The 14,613-nt window shown below is 39.7% G+C and overlaps 1 protein-coding gene and 1 long non-coding RNA gene across 4 annotated transcripts in view; one reads left to right on the forward strand and one right to left on the reverse strand.

Annotated features, from left to right (window-relative positions):
* The window catches only part of LOC134472127 (uncharacterized), an 81,894-nt gene extending 77,636 nt beyond the window's left edge, over window positions 1–4,258 (reverse strand). The window contains exon 1 of the long non-coding RNA XR_010041990.1: window positions 4,123–4,258. This is a non-coding gene — a long non-coding RNA (uncharacterized LOC134472127). The remainder of the gene's footprint in view (window positions 1–4,122) is intronic.
* On the forward strand, window positions 1,272–13,895 carry Prss35 (serine protease 35). Of its 3 annotated transcripts, XM_063233153.1 has the most exons (3): window positions 4,434–4,482; window positions 10,320–10,594; window positions 10,850–13,895. In XM_063233153.1, the coding sequence occupies exon 3, from the start codon at window positions 10,869–10,871 to the stop codon at window positions 12,108–12,110; it is 1,242 nt and encodes a 413-aa protein (XP_063089223.1). In that variant the 5' UTR covers window positions 4,434–4,482; window positions 10,320–10,594; window positions 10,850–10,868; the 3' UTR covers window positions 12,111–13,895. The 3 variants fall into 3 exon arrangements, with proteins under 3 accessions (XP_003474948.2, XP_063089224.1, XP_063089223.1); XM_003474900.4 differs by lacking the exons at window positions 4,434–4,482; window positions 10,320–10,594 and adding an exon at window positions 1,272–1,429; XM_063233154.1 differs by lacking the exon at window positions 10,320–10,594 and having other exon boundaries at window positions 4,425–4,482.
* The last annotated feature ends 718 nt before the right edge of the window (window positions 13,896–14,613 follow it).

The following is a 14,613-nucleotide window of genomic DNA, read 5'->3' on the forward strand; positions in this document are numbered from 1 at the left end:
AAAAGACTTAGAAAAGGGCCTTGAAAACCTGAGAACACTTCAGAGTCAACGTTATGTGATGTTGGTGGGGGATGGTTGGTGAATAAAGGAATCGGACCTGCGTCCACATTAAATCCTTCTGGAGTTATATAGTGCAAGCATACTCAAGATGTTTGGGAGCTGCAGAAGTCTTCTAGCTCAGCCTTCTCAGTTTACAGGTGGAGAAGCTGGGGCTCAGAGAGGGGACACAGCTATTGAGTGTCAGACAGGATTCCCATTCTGAGCTCTTGCCTGTCTTGATGACTTCCACACACTTCATGTGACTGGGAAACTTTTTCAGTTCAACACATCATCAGCACTTACTTCATGCTAGATCTTGTGATGGACAGTAATTAGTCAAAGACACGTGAATATTACAGTTGAATGGATGAGAGAGCTCCAGAACTAATTCTGCTGTACATACCAGGTAAAAATTACCAGCAGATTTGAACTATATGAGTAAACACATACATGAAAATGTTAAGTGAGAAAACAGAAACAAAATCAATATATGTCATTCTGTTAAAAATAATAATCTGAGAAGTGCAATAATCGACTAATGAACCAAGTGTCATGCAACATGCTAAGACCTTCTGTTATGAATACTTTTGGCACTTATTTGATCTCTCTGCCTGGAGAGTTAGCACCAAATTTTTGCGCTCTGGGTGCTAATCAGTGCATGTTGTCCTGGAAGCCTCTGCCGGCAGAGAGCACTCTGCTAAGGAGACGGTCTGGGTCATAAGGATGAGGTTAGATTCTGTGGCTTTAAAGCAGGCAAGTCCAGCTTCCTCAGCACTGAGGTGGTCCTGCATTTCAGCTGGCCCCAGGTCTTTCAGGCCAGGACTTGATAGGAAATGTGGTCAGGGGCTGTTAGAGCTGGTTGCCTTGTGTGGTGTCCCTCTAGAGAAGCAGAAGAGTCCTAAGCAAAGCCTGGCTGGGAACACCCTGGATCCCTCTGAACAGCTGAATCCAAGTTTGCCTGCGTGAAGGAGACAAACTTAATGAACACTGTCTCCAGCACTTCGCTCACCATCTTGAGCTGATTTAAGGGGTGTCAATGAGACACGTGTCTTGTGAACTCCTGATTTACTTCTTAGTGCTCCGGTAACTCAGTGTGTGTGCGGGGATGCTGAAGCGAGGGTTGGCTGATCTGCAGCTCCCCCAGGCACAGCCCCTCCACGCCCCTCCCCACCCTCAGCCTTCGCCCACCTCCTCCCTGCGTCATCGCCCGCACCCTCCCTCTCCCCCCGCGGCTCTCAGTGGGCTGAGCGCTCGGTGGTGCTGGTGGCCCACTCGGTGCACAGCGAGCGCCACTCCTGGTAGAGGCGCCCCGCCCTCCTGCCCACCCTGCAGATCCGGAGCCTGGGATCCTAGGCCGGCTGCGCCCTGGAGGACCGAATAAGCTTTGCCGGTAAGGATGACGCCCTGGACGGAAGACCCAGAGCCTGAGCTGTCCCTGAAGGCAAAACCCACTCCAGGGGCTTCTCTGAAGGGAGCTACAGGAAGGAACCAAACTCAGCTCTGGCTGCCCCTAGAAAGGAACTACCTTTCCCATAGGCAACAGTCAGTACCGTTCTCCTCGAGGTTTAATTTTAGCAGTAAAGATGTTTGCATTGGAATGTAAATGCAATTTATTGTACTTAAGCAGTGCCAGAGGGCAGCCTCTTTATTTGTATGATTATTAACAGATGCCTTTGAAAAAGGTGTAAAACCCATTCCTGGAAAGTCTATTCTTTTTGCAAGCCTCTTTGACAGGGTTACTGTGAAAACTATAGAGACTGTCCTTCCACTCCAAGAATGGAAACCAGTCTTGCTTCAAAATACCCTTGCAAAGACAGGAAAAGACGGCCGAAAGGAGAGGGATGAAAAAGATGGCAAAGAATTGATAAGTGCTGGAGCGGAGTGGTGGGCACGTGGTGTTAGGGCTTTCTCTGGGCTTTTTTATTGGAAAGAGGCGAGCCACGCTCTCCTGATTTCTCTGACCTTTTAGCACTATTATTGATTTAAACAGAGGCTGCCTGTCATTTTTAGCCACTCACACCCCCATTAAACTTTCTCATTTGTGAAATCAACTTTCACTTTATTCCAAGTACATTTGTCTTAGAGAAATGTAAAAGTCCTATTTTGCTGCTTGGGGAATTTTGCTTGCAATCTGATTTACAATTCAGAAAAGAAAATGTTAAAATTTCAGCCAAATAACATTTTTTTTTTAAACTGGGAATTGAACTCAGGACCTCATTACTTGCTGGTATTAAAAATGTTTTTCACTTTTTAAAATGTGAGATTGTTTAGTGTATGCTTGGTACAAAAAGATTTACTCATTAAATGTTAAAATAACTACTTGCTAGTGTGGATTCATTCTGTTACTGAATAAGTTATCTATCTTTCTGTGCCCAAAGCTTAAGTATCCACATATATATATTGCATTTTAACAGCCAGATCAGACTCAGAACTTGGGAGGATGAAGCTACCTCATCTTAGCACAGAATTAACTTTACAGGTGAGAAATCCAAGATGGGAAGGTTAGGAAAGAACTAAATCAAATTAGTAGTACTCAAGTCATTATTTTTTAATTCTAAAGTTTAAAAAATTTAAAAGCTTCATATAGGTAAAGCTGATGTGTGATTAGCTAAAAGAAAATTATAATCATAATTTTCTTTAAGGCCTGTAAGTTAGCAACCCTAATACATTTATAGTATTCTTTTCCTTCAGAGTCCTACTTAAAAAATACCGAGATAAGTCAAGAGCCATTTGCTGTGCATCTCATAAATCAACAAATGAAAAAGCTAGCAGAATTCCCATGGCAAAAGTCTACCGTCATTAATCCCAAATTTTATTTACACACAACACATCTATTGCATAAATTGAGATGTACATATTCTGGAAAAATACCTCACAAAACAAAGAGAGGCTTTATTTTTTTTTTATTGTGATGAGAAACAGAAGTTGTGGGTTACTGTAAAATAATTATCTGTGTAACTTTACCATCTTTCTTTCCCTTCGATGCTGCCAAACCTTTAAAGCAGACATTACTTTGTCTTCATTCCTAACTAAACTTGAAAATAGTGCTATGGTATGATATTTTGAATAGACCTTGGCATACTGTCAATGACTTTCTTGCTGTTTATCCTCAGTGGAGAATCCAGGGAGAGCCTGTCCTTTAGTAATAATTATAAAGTATTTGATAAACATATGTGAACTACTTGGCAGGTTTGAGATTTTCCTTAGTGTCGAAATCAGTTGCAGTGAGTTTGGCAGACTGTCCAGCAGTGCTGTAGGTCACGGTGGATGTGTGCTGGCTCTATAACTGCTTTTAGAAAACCACCTGCCAGAAAATTGTCTGGCTGTAGACAGCGTTATCAGCACTCAGCTCATCAGCATAGCTCTGGGACCTGCAGGTGGGTTTTCTAAATGTGAGAAGTTTCATATGCGACTACCAATTAGCACACTATTAGACAGACCCTGCTCAGTCTCTCTTGGTTTTACATAAATTCTGTTCCACACCTGAAGGAAAGTAAACAATGTAAACGCCTGGGTTAGATGTGCCCTCCGCAGGCCTGCCTCACCATCTAGTGGTAGCAACACAGACAGCAAGTGTGTTCCTTGGGAGGAGCAGCTATGCGAACCTTCCTGAGGATCAATGACTAAATAACTGGTGTTTCCTAACTCTAAGCTTACTTCAGAGCTGGAAGAGATCCTAGAAAGTAACAGTTTAACTTAGTAACTGAGAACTACTGTCAGAGAGATCTGATGAAATGATTTTAAAATGATACACAGCATAGTTGACTTAGTGTGCTTTTGTTGAATGAACTTATTTATTTAACCTACTCCAATTCTGTGCCATACCGCCATATGTATCATAATTTTATTTTTAGCTCTAAAAGCAAATATCTGTATAATTTTTCTTAATTTTCATTTATGTTCAAGGCCCATGAACCAAATATTCTTTTCTACTTTGAGTCACTTCTTACTACTTTTTTTCCTAAACATCAAGGGATGAGAATTTTAGAATTCCTGTAGTTTTCTTTAGCTGTTACAACTGATTACCAAACTTTAATGTCTTATGTAAAACTTTACTGATGTAAAACAAAGCAAATTTATTACCTTATGTAGGAGGCACGAAGTATGCAGTGGGTCATCAGACTGTGTTCCTTCTGGATGTTGTAAGACACAATGTTTCCTTACCGTGGGCTGGTCTCTGAAACCACTCGCCTCCCTCAGGCCATGGCCTGGAATCTGTGTGATCTCTGCCGCTACCAGCTCCGGCTCTCTGTGGGTCCACCTGCTTCCTTTTAAAAGAGCCCAGTGACTATACTGACCTCACCTGGGGAGTCCAGGAGAATCCCCTCATCTCAAAATCTTTGATGTAATCATTTTGGCTACATCTCTTACTAAATGAGGAACACGTCCACAGGCTGTTGTGAAGAGGCTGCAGGTACCTTGAGAGGCTGTGTCAGCACCACGGTGAGCTAAAAAGCACGTTAGAGATGTGTGAAAAGTCTTACAAATACCCATCTAAATTTTATTTTTAAGAGACTGGGTCTTGCTGTGTTACCTTGGCTGGCCCTGAAGTCTTGAACTCAAGTGATCCTTCTGTTTCAGCCTTCTGAGTAGCTGGGATTATACAGGTTTATGCCATTGCACTCGGATTTCTAAGTTTTAAATTCCTGATGTTGAATAATAATAATAACACCGATACCAACATCTGCCATTTGTTGAGTAGTTATTGTGCTTTGTATATTATGTTAAAATAGTTATGGTACCTACAGCAACTGGTATATATATATAATATGTATATATATTTCTTTCAAAAATACTCTGAAGTATATCCCTGTTTAACATGCATAAAAAATAATGTTTAGAGTCATGAGATGCCTTTGACAGTCATGCTGCTAGGAAGTGGCAAGCGTGAGATGACTTAGCGTCAACACTGCTACCTCCACAATCTTTGAATTACCTGGTCCTCATTCTCTGCTTCGGTTTGTCACTGGGAACTATCCACTCTCTTTTTGCTTATATCCTGTTCCAAGCAGTGCTGCAATCATTGATTAACATTTGGTAAGGGCGACAGTGAATCAGGAATTAAACTTTATAAAATTTTCTTCTACATCTACTGCTCAAAGCCAAAAGTGACTAAGAAGGTTTTCACAAATGTTCTCCATAATTAAACATAATCGATTTGTTTAAAGCTTGTTTTGTACCTGTTTGCTGTGCTCTTCATGCTCCTCCTCTCCTGCTGTGGCCTTTTGCCTAAGTCATGGCCTCTGTCCACTGTTATTTAGCATGTCTGGGCCAGGCCACGAGGTCTCCCTGCTGTGTGCCAATCCTTCCTGAACAGGTGGAAGATGAGAGAAGAGGATGAGAGATGGCTTAGCACGTAGGCATGTGTGTATACACAGGCAGTGGTGTGTGTGTGGGGGGGACAAGTGGCTGGCGTCATGAATGTCTAAATAAAGGACAGCCAAGTTTTAAGAGGTGGTTATGCAACCGCTTGTATGGTCTACCATATACCACATACCATAGGTTAAGGTGGAAGTTGGTGTTGGCTTTACAGGGTCATTGATCTCACCAAATAGCCTCTGACCCACACTAGCCCTCCAGAAGATGTTTGATGGATTAAGGGACAATTATATCCTGTGGCAGCATAATATACAGGGCATGAAAATGAACAACTACCTCAGTACACATTAAAAGGAACCAGATGAAAAGAAAGGTATAGGTAAGTGGGAATGTGAGGAACCAGTGAGGGAATGTAGTTCAGGGCAGATCCTTGGCACCTTCATTTTGCATTTATATCCAAGGAAAAGAATTAATTTGAAATATTTGATATTGGGAGCATCCATATAACCTTCCACTAATTGCCAACCCTTCCTAAACTAAGCTATAAGCTTCTCAAAGGGAGGGAAGGAGAAGGAGGAAAGGGAGGGAGCTGCATTAGAGTATAATTACGTACAGGACGCTAAAATTCTGTACCTCTAGATAGAGCCCAAAATGTTAGGTCTTTCTTTCACTGCAGATTGCTGCTTTAGAGTCATTGTTTCAACTCTGACTTAGTTTCTTTTTAGGCTGAGGGCCTAATGTAAATCCAGGACATAAATAAGACACAGTTTAAGAGTTTTGTGGCTGGGTAATATTTAATCAAACGTAAGTTCACTGGCAAAGAGAAAAATATAGTACAAAGCCACAGATACATATGAAAATAAATAATTGAGAAAGTATTCATTTGGAAGTCTGTAAAATAAAGGTGTTCTTGAGCAAACAAAACAAAGAAGGGAATTTGAGAGGGTAATTTTCATCAGTACATGTTTGTAGTACATAGTGATTACGTTCATTGAGGTGAGTTGGTGCATGGACATAGCATATCTTAATTATTTTTTCATTCCCTTTCTAGTCCCTTTTTCTCTTCCTTCCTCTGCCTCCTTCCCTCAAAACTATCTTGAAATAAAAAATTTGACTGTAAATTTTGCTATTTAGAAACTACATGTTCTCTGACTTTGACTCATAAGCCAGTTTTAAAGTGACATTAATTCCCCTGTCAAAGTAGGATAATAATGAGAAAATATGTACTGGCTGCTCTGGGCTCAGTGGTTCTTTGCATCTGTTATCTCATTTGGGTTTATAATACCATTTTGAGGTAGACTTTCTTAAATCCCCACTTTGCTGATGAGGAAAGTGAAACCTGGATCGTTAGTGAACTGCCCAAATTCATGTACCTAATCAGTGGAAAGATGGACCTGCACCCAAGGCTCCTTACTCCATTTTAACCATTATGCTGACACAGATGCACAAATATGCTGAATATTGTCAGTGACCTACATATCTGAGAAAGTCTAAACAAATAATAAAAGTAATTATAATTAGTAAATCACCTTTTGCAGCTATGTGTGCTCGTTTCTATTAATAGACGAGGTATGAATGGGCAGTTACGCCTGTTCCATCAGTAAGAGTTCCTCTCCGAACACAGATGTTCCCAGTTTTCCCTTGTTTGCTTCACTCCCTTTGTCTGCAGGACCTTCCCACAATCGGCTTCACAGACTCACCGTGGAGGGCAATGCTACAGCCTCACTTTAATTAACCAAAATTGGAATTTGAAGCCGCAGATTCAAGACACCTGAAAAGTGTTGGTAGCAGTAACAGCTAGAAAACGGAAAAATGGGCGGGAGTAGAGGAAGACAAGGGACATTTGGGCTTTCAAAATACTACAGTGGCATTACCAGTTGGGACCATGTCTCTTTCGTTCAGTGAGTCAGTGCTTCGTGGATGATGGACATATGTAGACCGAGCCACTGAACTGCAGGATTGTTCCATCAGCAAGAGCTATCATTTACACTGACATTTTACCACAAGGCAAAGTTAGATTTTCCACAGGAAAGTGTCCTTAAACATTGGTCCAATTTTAAATTGCAGACCAAATTAGACAGGCTAACTAAAGCCCTGTCCTTTTATTACTGTGATTCAGAGGTCATATTACAAAGCTCTCTGCCCTTCCCATGCCCAAGATAAATGTGGGCATGGCTTTCTTCCTGTGGTGCCCTGTAGTGCCCCTCCTGACAGAGCTAGAGGATCCATGCCATAGTATGCTCTCTAGTGGTGGATTTGATTCTTTCTCAGATGTATTAAACCACTATATAAAAGTAAGTTATGTTTATTTATTAAAGCTTGAACTATTTGATATTATCAGTTGCCAACATGATAAGAAATTCAGAATCAATTTCTTTTGTACATAAAGATAAGCAGATGTTATTTGAAACCCAGTTGAGTAGTCATCCCTGGAAGGCTTTGATAAGATAATCGACTGAAATCAGGACTCCAGAGTTAATAAACAAATGAAATTATACTTGAATATGATTGATTCGGTGGGCTTTTCTCAAAGTCTACAGAATTATGGTAAAGAGCACAAACTTTATTTGGTAAAGAGTATGGGAAATTCTAGATTTGAGACCCATATCCTACTTCAATGGTTTGCATAGTAAATATCATGTTAATATTTATGTTTCAGATTTCTAATACCAAATAACTAAAAACTTGTAGGAGTAAATTAATGCTACTGAAAAAGGAAACCTAGGTGAGCAAACAACTCCACAGCAGCACAATTTAGACATTAATTTCATTCAAGAGTGCTTTTTACACATTACTATACAGATCATTAATACCATCTGTTGAAGTATACAAACTGAGAGCCTATGTATTTCTTAGTGTGGATAATAGGACGATATAAGTCTTTGATATAATTATATATTAAGTACATTATAGATAACTTTTGTCATAAATGACCAATTGGCAATGTAATACAGATTTTGTCTCACAGAAAAAATATTCCTTAGCTAGCTGTGATCCTGTATATCTAGATTTTGTAATCTGAACAACTAGTTGTGAGATAACAATGTATGATATATTAACTAGTATTAATTTTGTACTTTTCCCTCCTTTTTGTTTGAAATTCTGTATCATTTCAATCCTTTTTTTCTATTTTGCTTTTTTAAAATTAAAAAAATATTATTTGGCTAAAATTTGGCCTGCATATATATTTATATACATATATAACTCCGGCTTGTTGATAAATTAAGAAGAAGCAAATATCTCTTTAATGTTAGTGTTTGTATTTTAGGCAAAGACATAACTTTTCATCTTGGAAAATACCCAGTTAAAAATACAATTTCAAGGACTCAGTACAGTTACTGAATTGTTAACCTTTTTTACTTCAATTCAATTAAATAAAATTTACAAAATACTCCTTGTGAAAACTGAATGGAAAGTTATAAATGAAAATATTAAGTGGCTCAACAAACCTGTTAGCATATAAACATTCTGTATAAAGTAAAATTTGCCATGGGGATGATTACAGAATATGTTGACACAAAGGCAGTTTTTTTTCTGCAGTATGCTTTCTTTCTTTCTCTTTTTTCTTTCTTCCTTCCTTCCTTTCTCTTTCTCTCTTTTTTTCTTTTCTTTTCACTGTATCTATTACTTTTCACTGAAGAATACCCTATCTTTAAGATAAAATAAATTGCAAGTTATTTAGCAACACTAATGTTTAATATTAACCAGAATCACTACCGGGCATTCGGATATGAGTTTAAAAATGGAAATTCTAAACTTCTATGTCAGCTGATGCCAAGTCATGATAAGGATTATTATAAGCTTGATTAATATTTTCAAATGTATGATGTTTCAAATGAATTATGTTATATGCATATCCTATTTACCAAGAAACAAACTAATATACACTTTGTGTTTGATCAAAAGGATGTGATTAGTTGTTAATAACATTATAGGTGTGGTATAACACACTAAATGTATGGTATTACGGAGTGCTCTTATTCACTTCTCTGTCAGATACTGTTTTTCTTTCAGGCAGTGCTCACCTCTGTCTGGCTGTGGGCGCCACTGTAAACATTCTTCATTAGCGTTTTCCATGCAATAAAAAAGGTTTATCTGAAGAAATTGAGAATGAAGGTGCTGTAGGAAAAATCCAACCTTGACTTACCTCTCATATATTCAATATGTAAGTTTTTTATTAAGCCTTGATATCTTAGCTATTAGTTAAAATCAATCTAGAGTATAGATAACAAAGAATAGCAACATAGAAGTTCAAAATTGCTGCTCCCGAGAATGCTACCACTGTTTGCCACCTCCTCCTTGCCCAGAGCTGCTGATAAACATCCGTCTACCAAGCAGATATTCACAAGTCAGGAAGCCAAGAGAAGGGGAAAAGAGGGCTAGGAGATGTAAACAAAAGAAGTATATATAATTTTTCAAATACTGGCAACATTAAAAATATTTAACTCAAAAACACTGCTCTTAAATGGTAAGAATCCCCATGAAAAGGAACAGTATCTCACTATGATCATGTTCCTCACATGGAAAATCCCAAACCACACTCTGCTCTCCATAAATTCTTTAAGTTACTTTAGTACCAAGTTCCACTATAGGGTATTTTTGTGTGTTACTTTGCTTAGTTGTACTTGAATGACTCTTTTTTACTGCATGGTGCATGTTTTGTTCTCCATCATAAAATGGCCTGTGCCATATAGTTTCTTTTTATGACAAAAGGTTCTGTGAAAATCTAAACAGGTCAATGGCAGAGAAGGCCATTTCTTTCTTTCTAAAATCTCTACCACTTTTAAGAATATTATTCAATTATTTGCACTGCATCTTCATATCAGCTGGTTTACAAATTGTGGTTCAGGGAAATTCATTATATTCCAATGAAGGTTTTCGGAAGTCTGTAATAGGCATTTACATTCTAGAGTTGGGGAATTTATGGTTCTGGTTTTATGTTTTGTTTTGTTTTTAAACAGGATCCTGCTGTGTAGTTGATGCTGGTCTTGAATTCACTACATAGGCCAGGCTGGCCTCCAACTTACTGCAATCCTCCTGCCTCAGCCTCCCCAGTGCTGGTACCCCATATTAGATTGTCCTGGTTTTAAGGAGTTAACACTGCAATGCAGATGCTCATAGCTCTGTAAATCATTTGGAAGTATGGTTAGAGCAGGCTAAGGGAGAAAAGGATGTAACCCTGGAAGCAAAGGAGCCCCTCTCCTCTCCCATGCTCTGAGCAGTCTGGGGATGACAGGTAAGGGTAGGAATGGGTTAGGACTGGTGGAGCAAAAGTTGGATGAAAGCAATGAATTGTTTTGAAAGTTTGTATGAACCCACTTAGCAGGATGTTTAAGCTGAGCAAAATGCAACTAAGGTGAACATAAGGGTTCCTTGTGGTTAAGGTACTTTTAGGCTCAAAGCTTAAATGGAATAGATACACAGAAATGAAACAGGTACAATGAAATAGAAAACATTGTAAAGCCCCTCTCTCTCTGTTTCTATTTTTAAGGACAAAATAGAAGAAAAAAATGGAAAATGTGCTCTTTTGGATGGTAATTTTCCTGCCTGGATGGATTCTCATTGACGGATCTGAAATGGAACCGGATTTTATGTGGCACCCAAGAAAAGTTCCCCAGGTGGTGAGTGAAAGCACTTTCCACCTCGCCAGTCCCTGGTTTGAGGGAGATGCCAAGTTGGTGACAAACAGAATGTGTGGCATCGAATGTCAGAGAGAACAGCCTGCTCCCAGCCTTTCTGAGTTGGAGGATTCTCTCTCATACGAGACGGTCTTTGAGAATGGCACCCGAACCCTAACCAGGGTGAAAGTTCAAGGTTTGGTGCCGGAGCCCACTCCGAACAGCACCACGACAGCAGCGCCCATCAGGAGGAGGAGACAGGTGTACGGCACGGACAGCAGGTTCAGCATCCTGGACACCAGGTTCTTGACCAGCTTCCCCTTCAACACAGCCGTGAAGCTCTCCACCGGCTGCAGCGGGGTCCTCGTTTCCCCTACTCACGTCCTGACAGCTGCCCACTGTGTCCACGATGGCAAGGACTATGTCAAAGGGAGTAAAAAGCTCAGGGTAGGGCTGCTGAAGATTAGAAATAAAGGCAGTGGGAAAAAGCGCAGAGGTTCTAAGAGGAACAAGAGGGAAGTTAAGGGTGGCGATGGAAGAGAAGGCACCAAAGGGAGGAGACTGCAGGAGAGAGCTCGGGGTGCAAGACAGAGAAAACCTGGCGGCGGTCAGAGAGGAGCAGAAGGGAGGCCCTCCTTCCAGTGGACCCGGGTCAAAAGCATCCACATTCCCAAAGGCTGGGCAAGAGGAGGCAGTGGAGACCCCGCCCTGGACTACGACTATGCGCTCCTGGAGCTCAGGCGCATGCACAAGAAGGCCTACATGGAGCTGGGGGTCAGCCCGGCCGTCGGGAAGGTGCCCGGCGCGATGATCCACTTCTCCGGCTTCGACGACGACAGGGCTGATCAGCTGGTCTACCGGTTCTGCAGCGTGTCCGACGAGTCCAGAGAGCTCCTCTACCAGTACTGCGATGCCGAGTCGGGCTCCACCGGCTCTGGGGTCTATCTGCGTCTGAAGGAGCCGGACAAGAAGAAGTGGAAGCGCAGAATCGTGGCGGTCTTCTCGGGCCACCAGTGGGTGGACGTGCAGGGCGCGCAGAAGGACTACAACGTGGCCGTGCGCATCACCCCGCTCAAGTACGCGCAGATCTGCCTCTGGGTGCGCGGGGATGCTGCTGCCTGTGCCTACGGCTAAGAGGGAGGGCAAGGTGCACAGATCTAGACTGCAGGGGAGAGAAGGCCTGCTCTGGTCATTAAGGCAGTGGCCTCAGAGGCTGTGCCTGAACTTGGGCCTGTCAATGGCCTTTCAACATTTTTACAAATCTATTTTTTCAAAGTTAGGATATTTTCACACATTTTAATATGTCTAGGTTCAGATACCGAAATGTTAGGTGGACACTTCAATGCCACGGATATATTCTATACAGTGATATTTTATTTGCAAGAAGATTTTTGTAGCCTTTTGTCGTCCTAGAAATTAGACATTTTTTAAAGCTTCATACTGCTACCATAATACGTGATTTGTTAGCGGACTTACTCTAAGAGGAATCTAAGAAGGTGTTAGTTGTGCGTAAAATGTGACACTGCATATACAAAAATTAATAATGCAACTAGAATCAGGATAGAGAGGGAGATTTACAGTTTGCATTTCTCTCAGATCCAGTCAGTTCATGCCCTCAGTGTTTAATTTTGTTTGGTCTGAGAAATTTAGGCTTTTAATTTTCTTTAAAGAGCTACGCATCAGAATTAATGGAAAACTTTAGAAACCAAAATATTAAGTACTGCTTTAAAAAAGAGAAGTTGCAGCATCTGTTTAAAATGGGATACTTTGTTCTATGAAAGAAATTAGCTTAGAACTAGGTGAGCTTTTAATGTCTCAAGCTTTTATTTAAAACTCAAAGTATGAATTTTCCATGTATATGTAAGGAAGATATTTCACAAAAGATTATCTATTGATAACCACATCATATTTTATATATACATATATATTATTGTGCATGAGGTGCTATATTTTTAAGGCAAGGAATTCTGTAATTTTTTTTGTCAAAGCAGAGCTTGTGCCCTGTTAACCAAGTTCACTGTTTTCTTTCTTCCTTCCAACCTTCCCTCTCCCCTCGCTCCCTCCTTTCTGTCTGTTTTTCTGTCTGTGCTGGGGATCGAATCCGGGGCCTCTGACAGGCCGGCAAACCACTGAGTTACACCCCCAGCTCCAAATGAAACTTTCTTAACAGGACCATTGGTATAATTTTTTGATGAATTTTCTGATTAGTAACTTTAAATGTATCCTTTACTAAATAATATATAATTTACCAATAGGAATTTTTAAGACAGTATCTCACTATGCAATGTATGCTGGCCTTGAACTCACTATGTCGCCCAAGATGTCTTCCAATTTGTCAGAATCTTCCTGGCTCAGCCTCCTAAGTGATGGCATTAAAGATGTGCACACCATGGCCAGCTACACGTAGAACTTTTAAGAGAAAGTTCTGGTTGTCTTCATTAGATACCAGAGCTGCTTGTGGCTTAAGCGGGAAGAGGTCAGTAGCTGTCCTGGGGCAAAATCCAGGATGGGCATCAACGTGTATTTCTTGAATTCAGCAAATATTTGCTGATTAACTATAAAAGGAAGTTAGCTCAGGTATTATGCTTAAAGCATTTTATTTGCCTGTAATCTAAAATACTCTAAAACTCAGAAATTACAAACTTGATTTTTGGTCTGCTCTTCCTGGCCACATCCCCTTTTCTCAAAACATATCCAACTCTGATTTTTGCCAGGGTACACATTTATTTTAATGATTATTTTTAGATATATCCTAAGATGAGAGAGTATACCCTTGATTAGTATGTAAAGGAGTATTTTATTAGATTATCTTAAATGATTTTGTAAGCAGTAACCAAAATAGCTGAAATTGAATATAAAGCATATTCTTTTGTAACTGAGTTTAAGATAATTCAATAAAAATTCTTAAATCAGTTATAATTCTTACTGTATCTATATTTCAAAGTTTTATCAAATAGTAACCAATTTAAGTAAAAAGTGATTCTATATGATTCTAAGCAAATCTCACTGGCCAATATTTTATCACTGGTTCTAATGGAATAGAGCTGTTGACATGAAAATTGTGGTGGAAGCTTTTTATTTTTGTTTTAGAAACAGTTATAGGATCGCTGCAACCAAAAACATTTCAGGTGAATTGTGTATATTTATCTACTTGTGAATATACACACACACTATCTTCATCTTAGATTCTTCAGATATAGTTTGTGAGATTTGAGTAAATTCTGAATAACCTAGCATGCTTACTAGCTTATTATAATAGTTTGGTGCTTAAGAATTCTAAAAATCATTAGCCTATAAACTTATTTTTTTCTTTCAGACAGAGTGTTTGTAGCCTAGGCTGCCCCCAAATTTGTGGTCCTTCTGTGTTAGCCTCCCATGTACCTGGGATTGCATATACTAACATGCCTTCTTTTCCAAAGTACTTTTTAAAAACACAAAATTTTGTACATTTAATTTGCAGAAGTTTTGTTATCTTATGTTCTTCTCTTTACTAAAAGAATCATGAATCTTATATGCTCTATTTAAAGTGTACTATATTAACCAGAAAAAATTTTTTAAAAAGAATAAAACAAAAAAGAACAGAACAAAGCAAACCAGAACAAAACAATACAAGCAACACAACACTTCACAACAAGAC

This window comes from Cavia porcellus, unplaced genomic scaffold (genome assembly GCF_034190915.1).
Source record: "Cavia porcellus strain 051 isolate PalLab524CR breed Dunkin Hartley unplaced genomic scaffold, mCavPor4.1 scaffold_22, whole genome shotgun sequence".
In the NCBI taxonomy this organism is placed as follows: domain Eukaryota; kingdom Metazoa; phylum Chordata; class Mammalia; order Rodentia; family Caviidae; genus Cavia; species Cavia porcellus.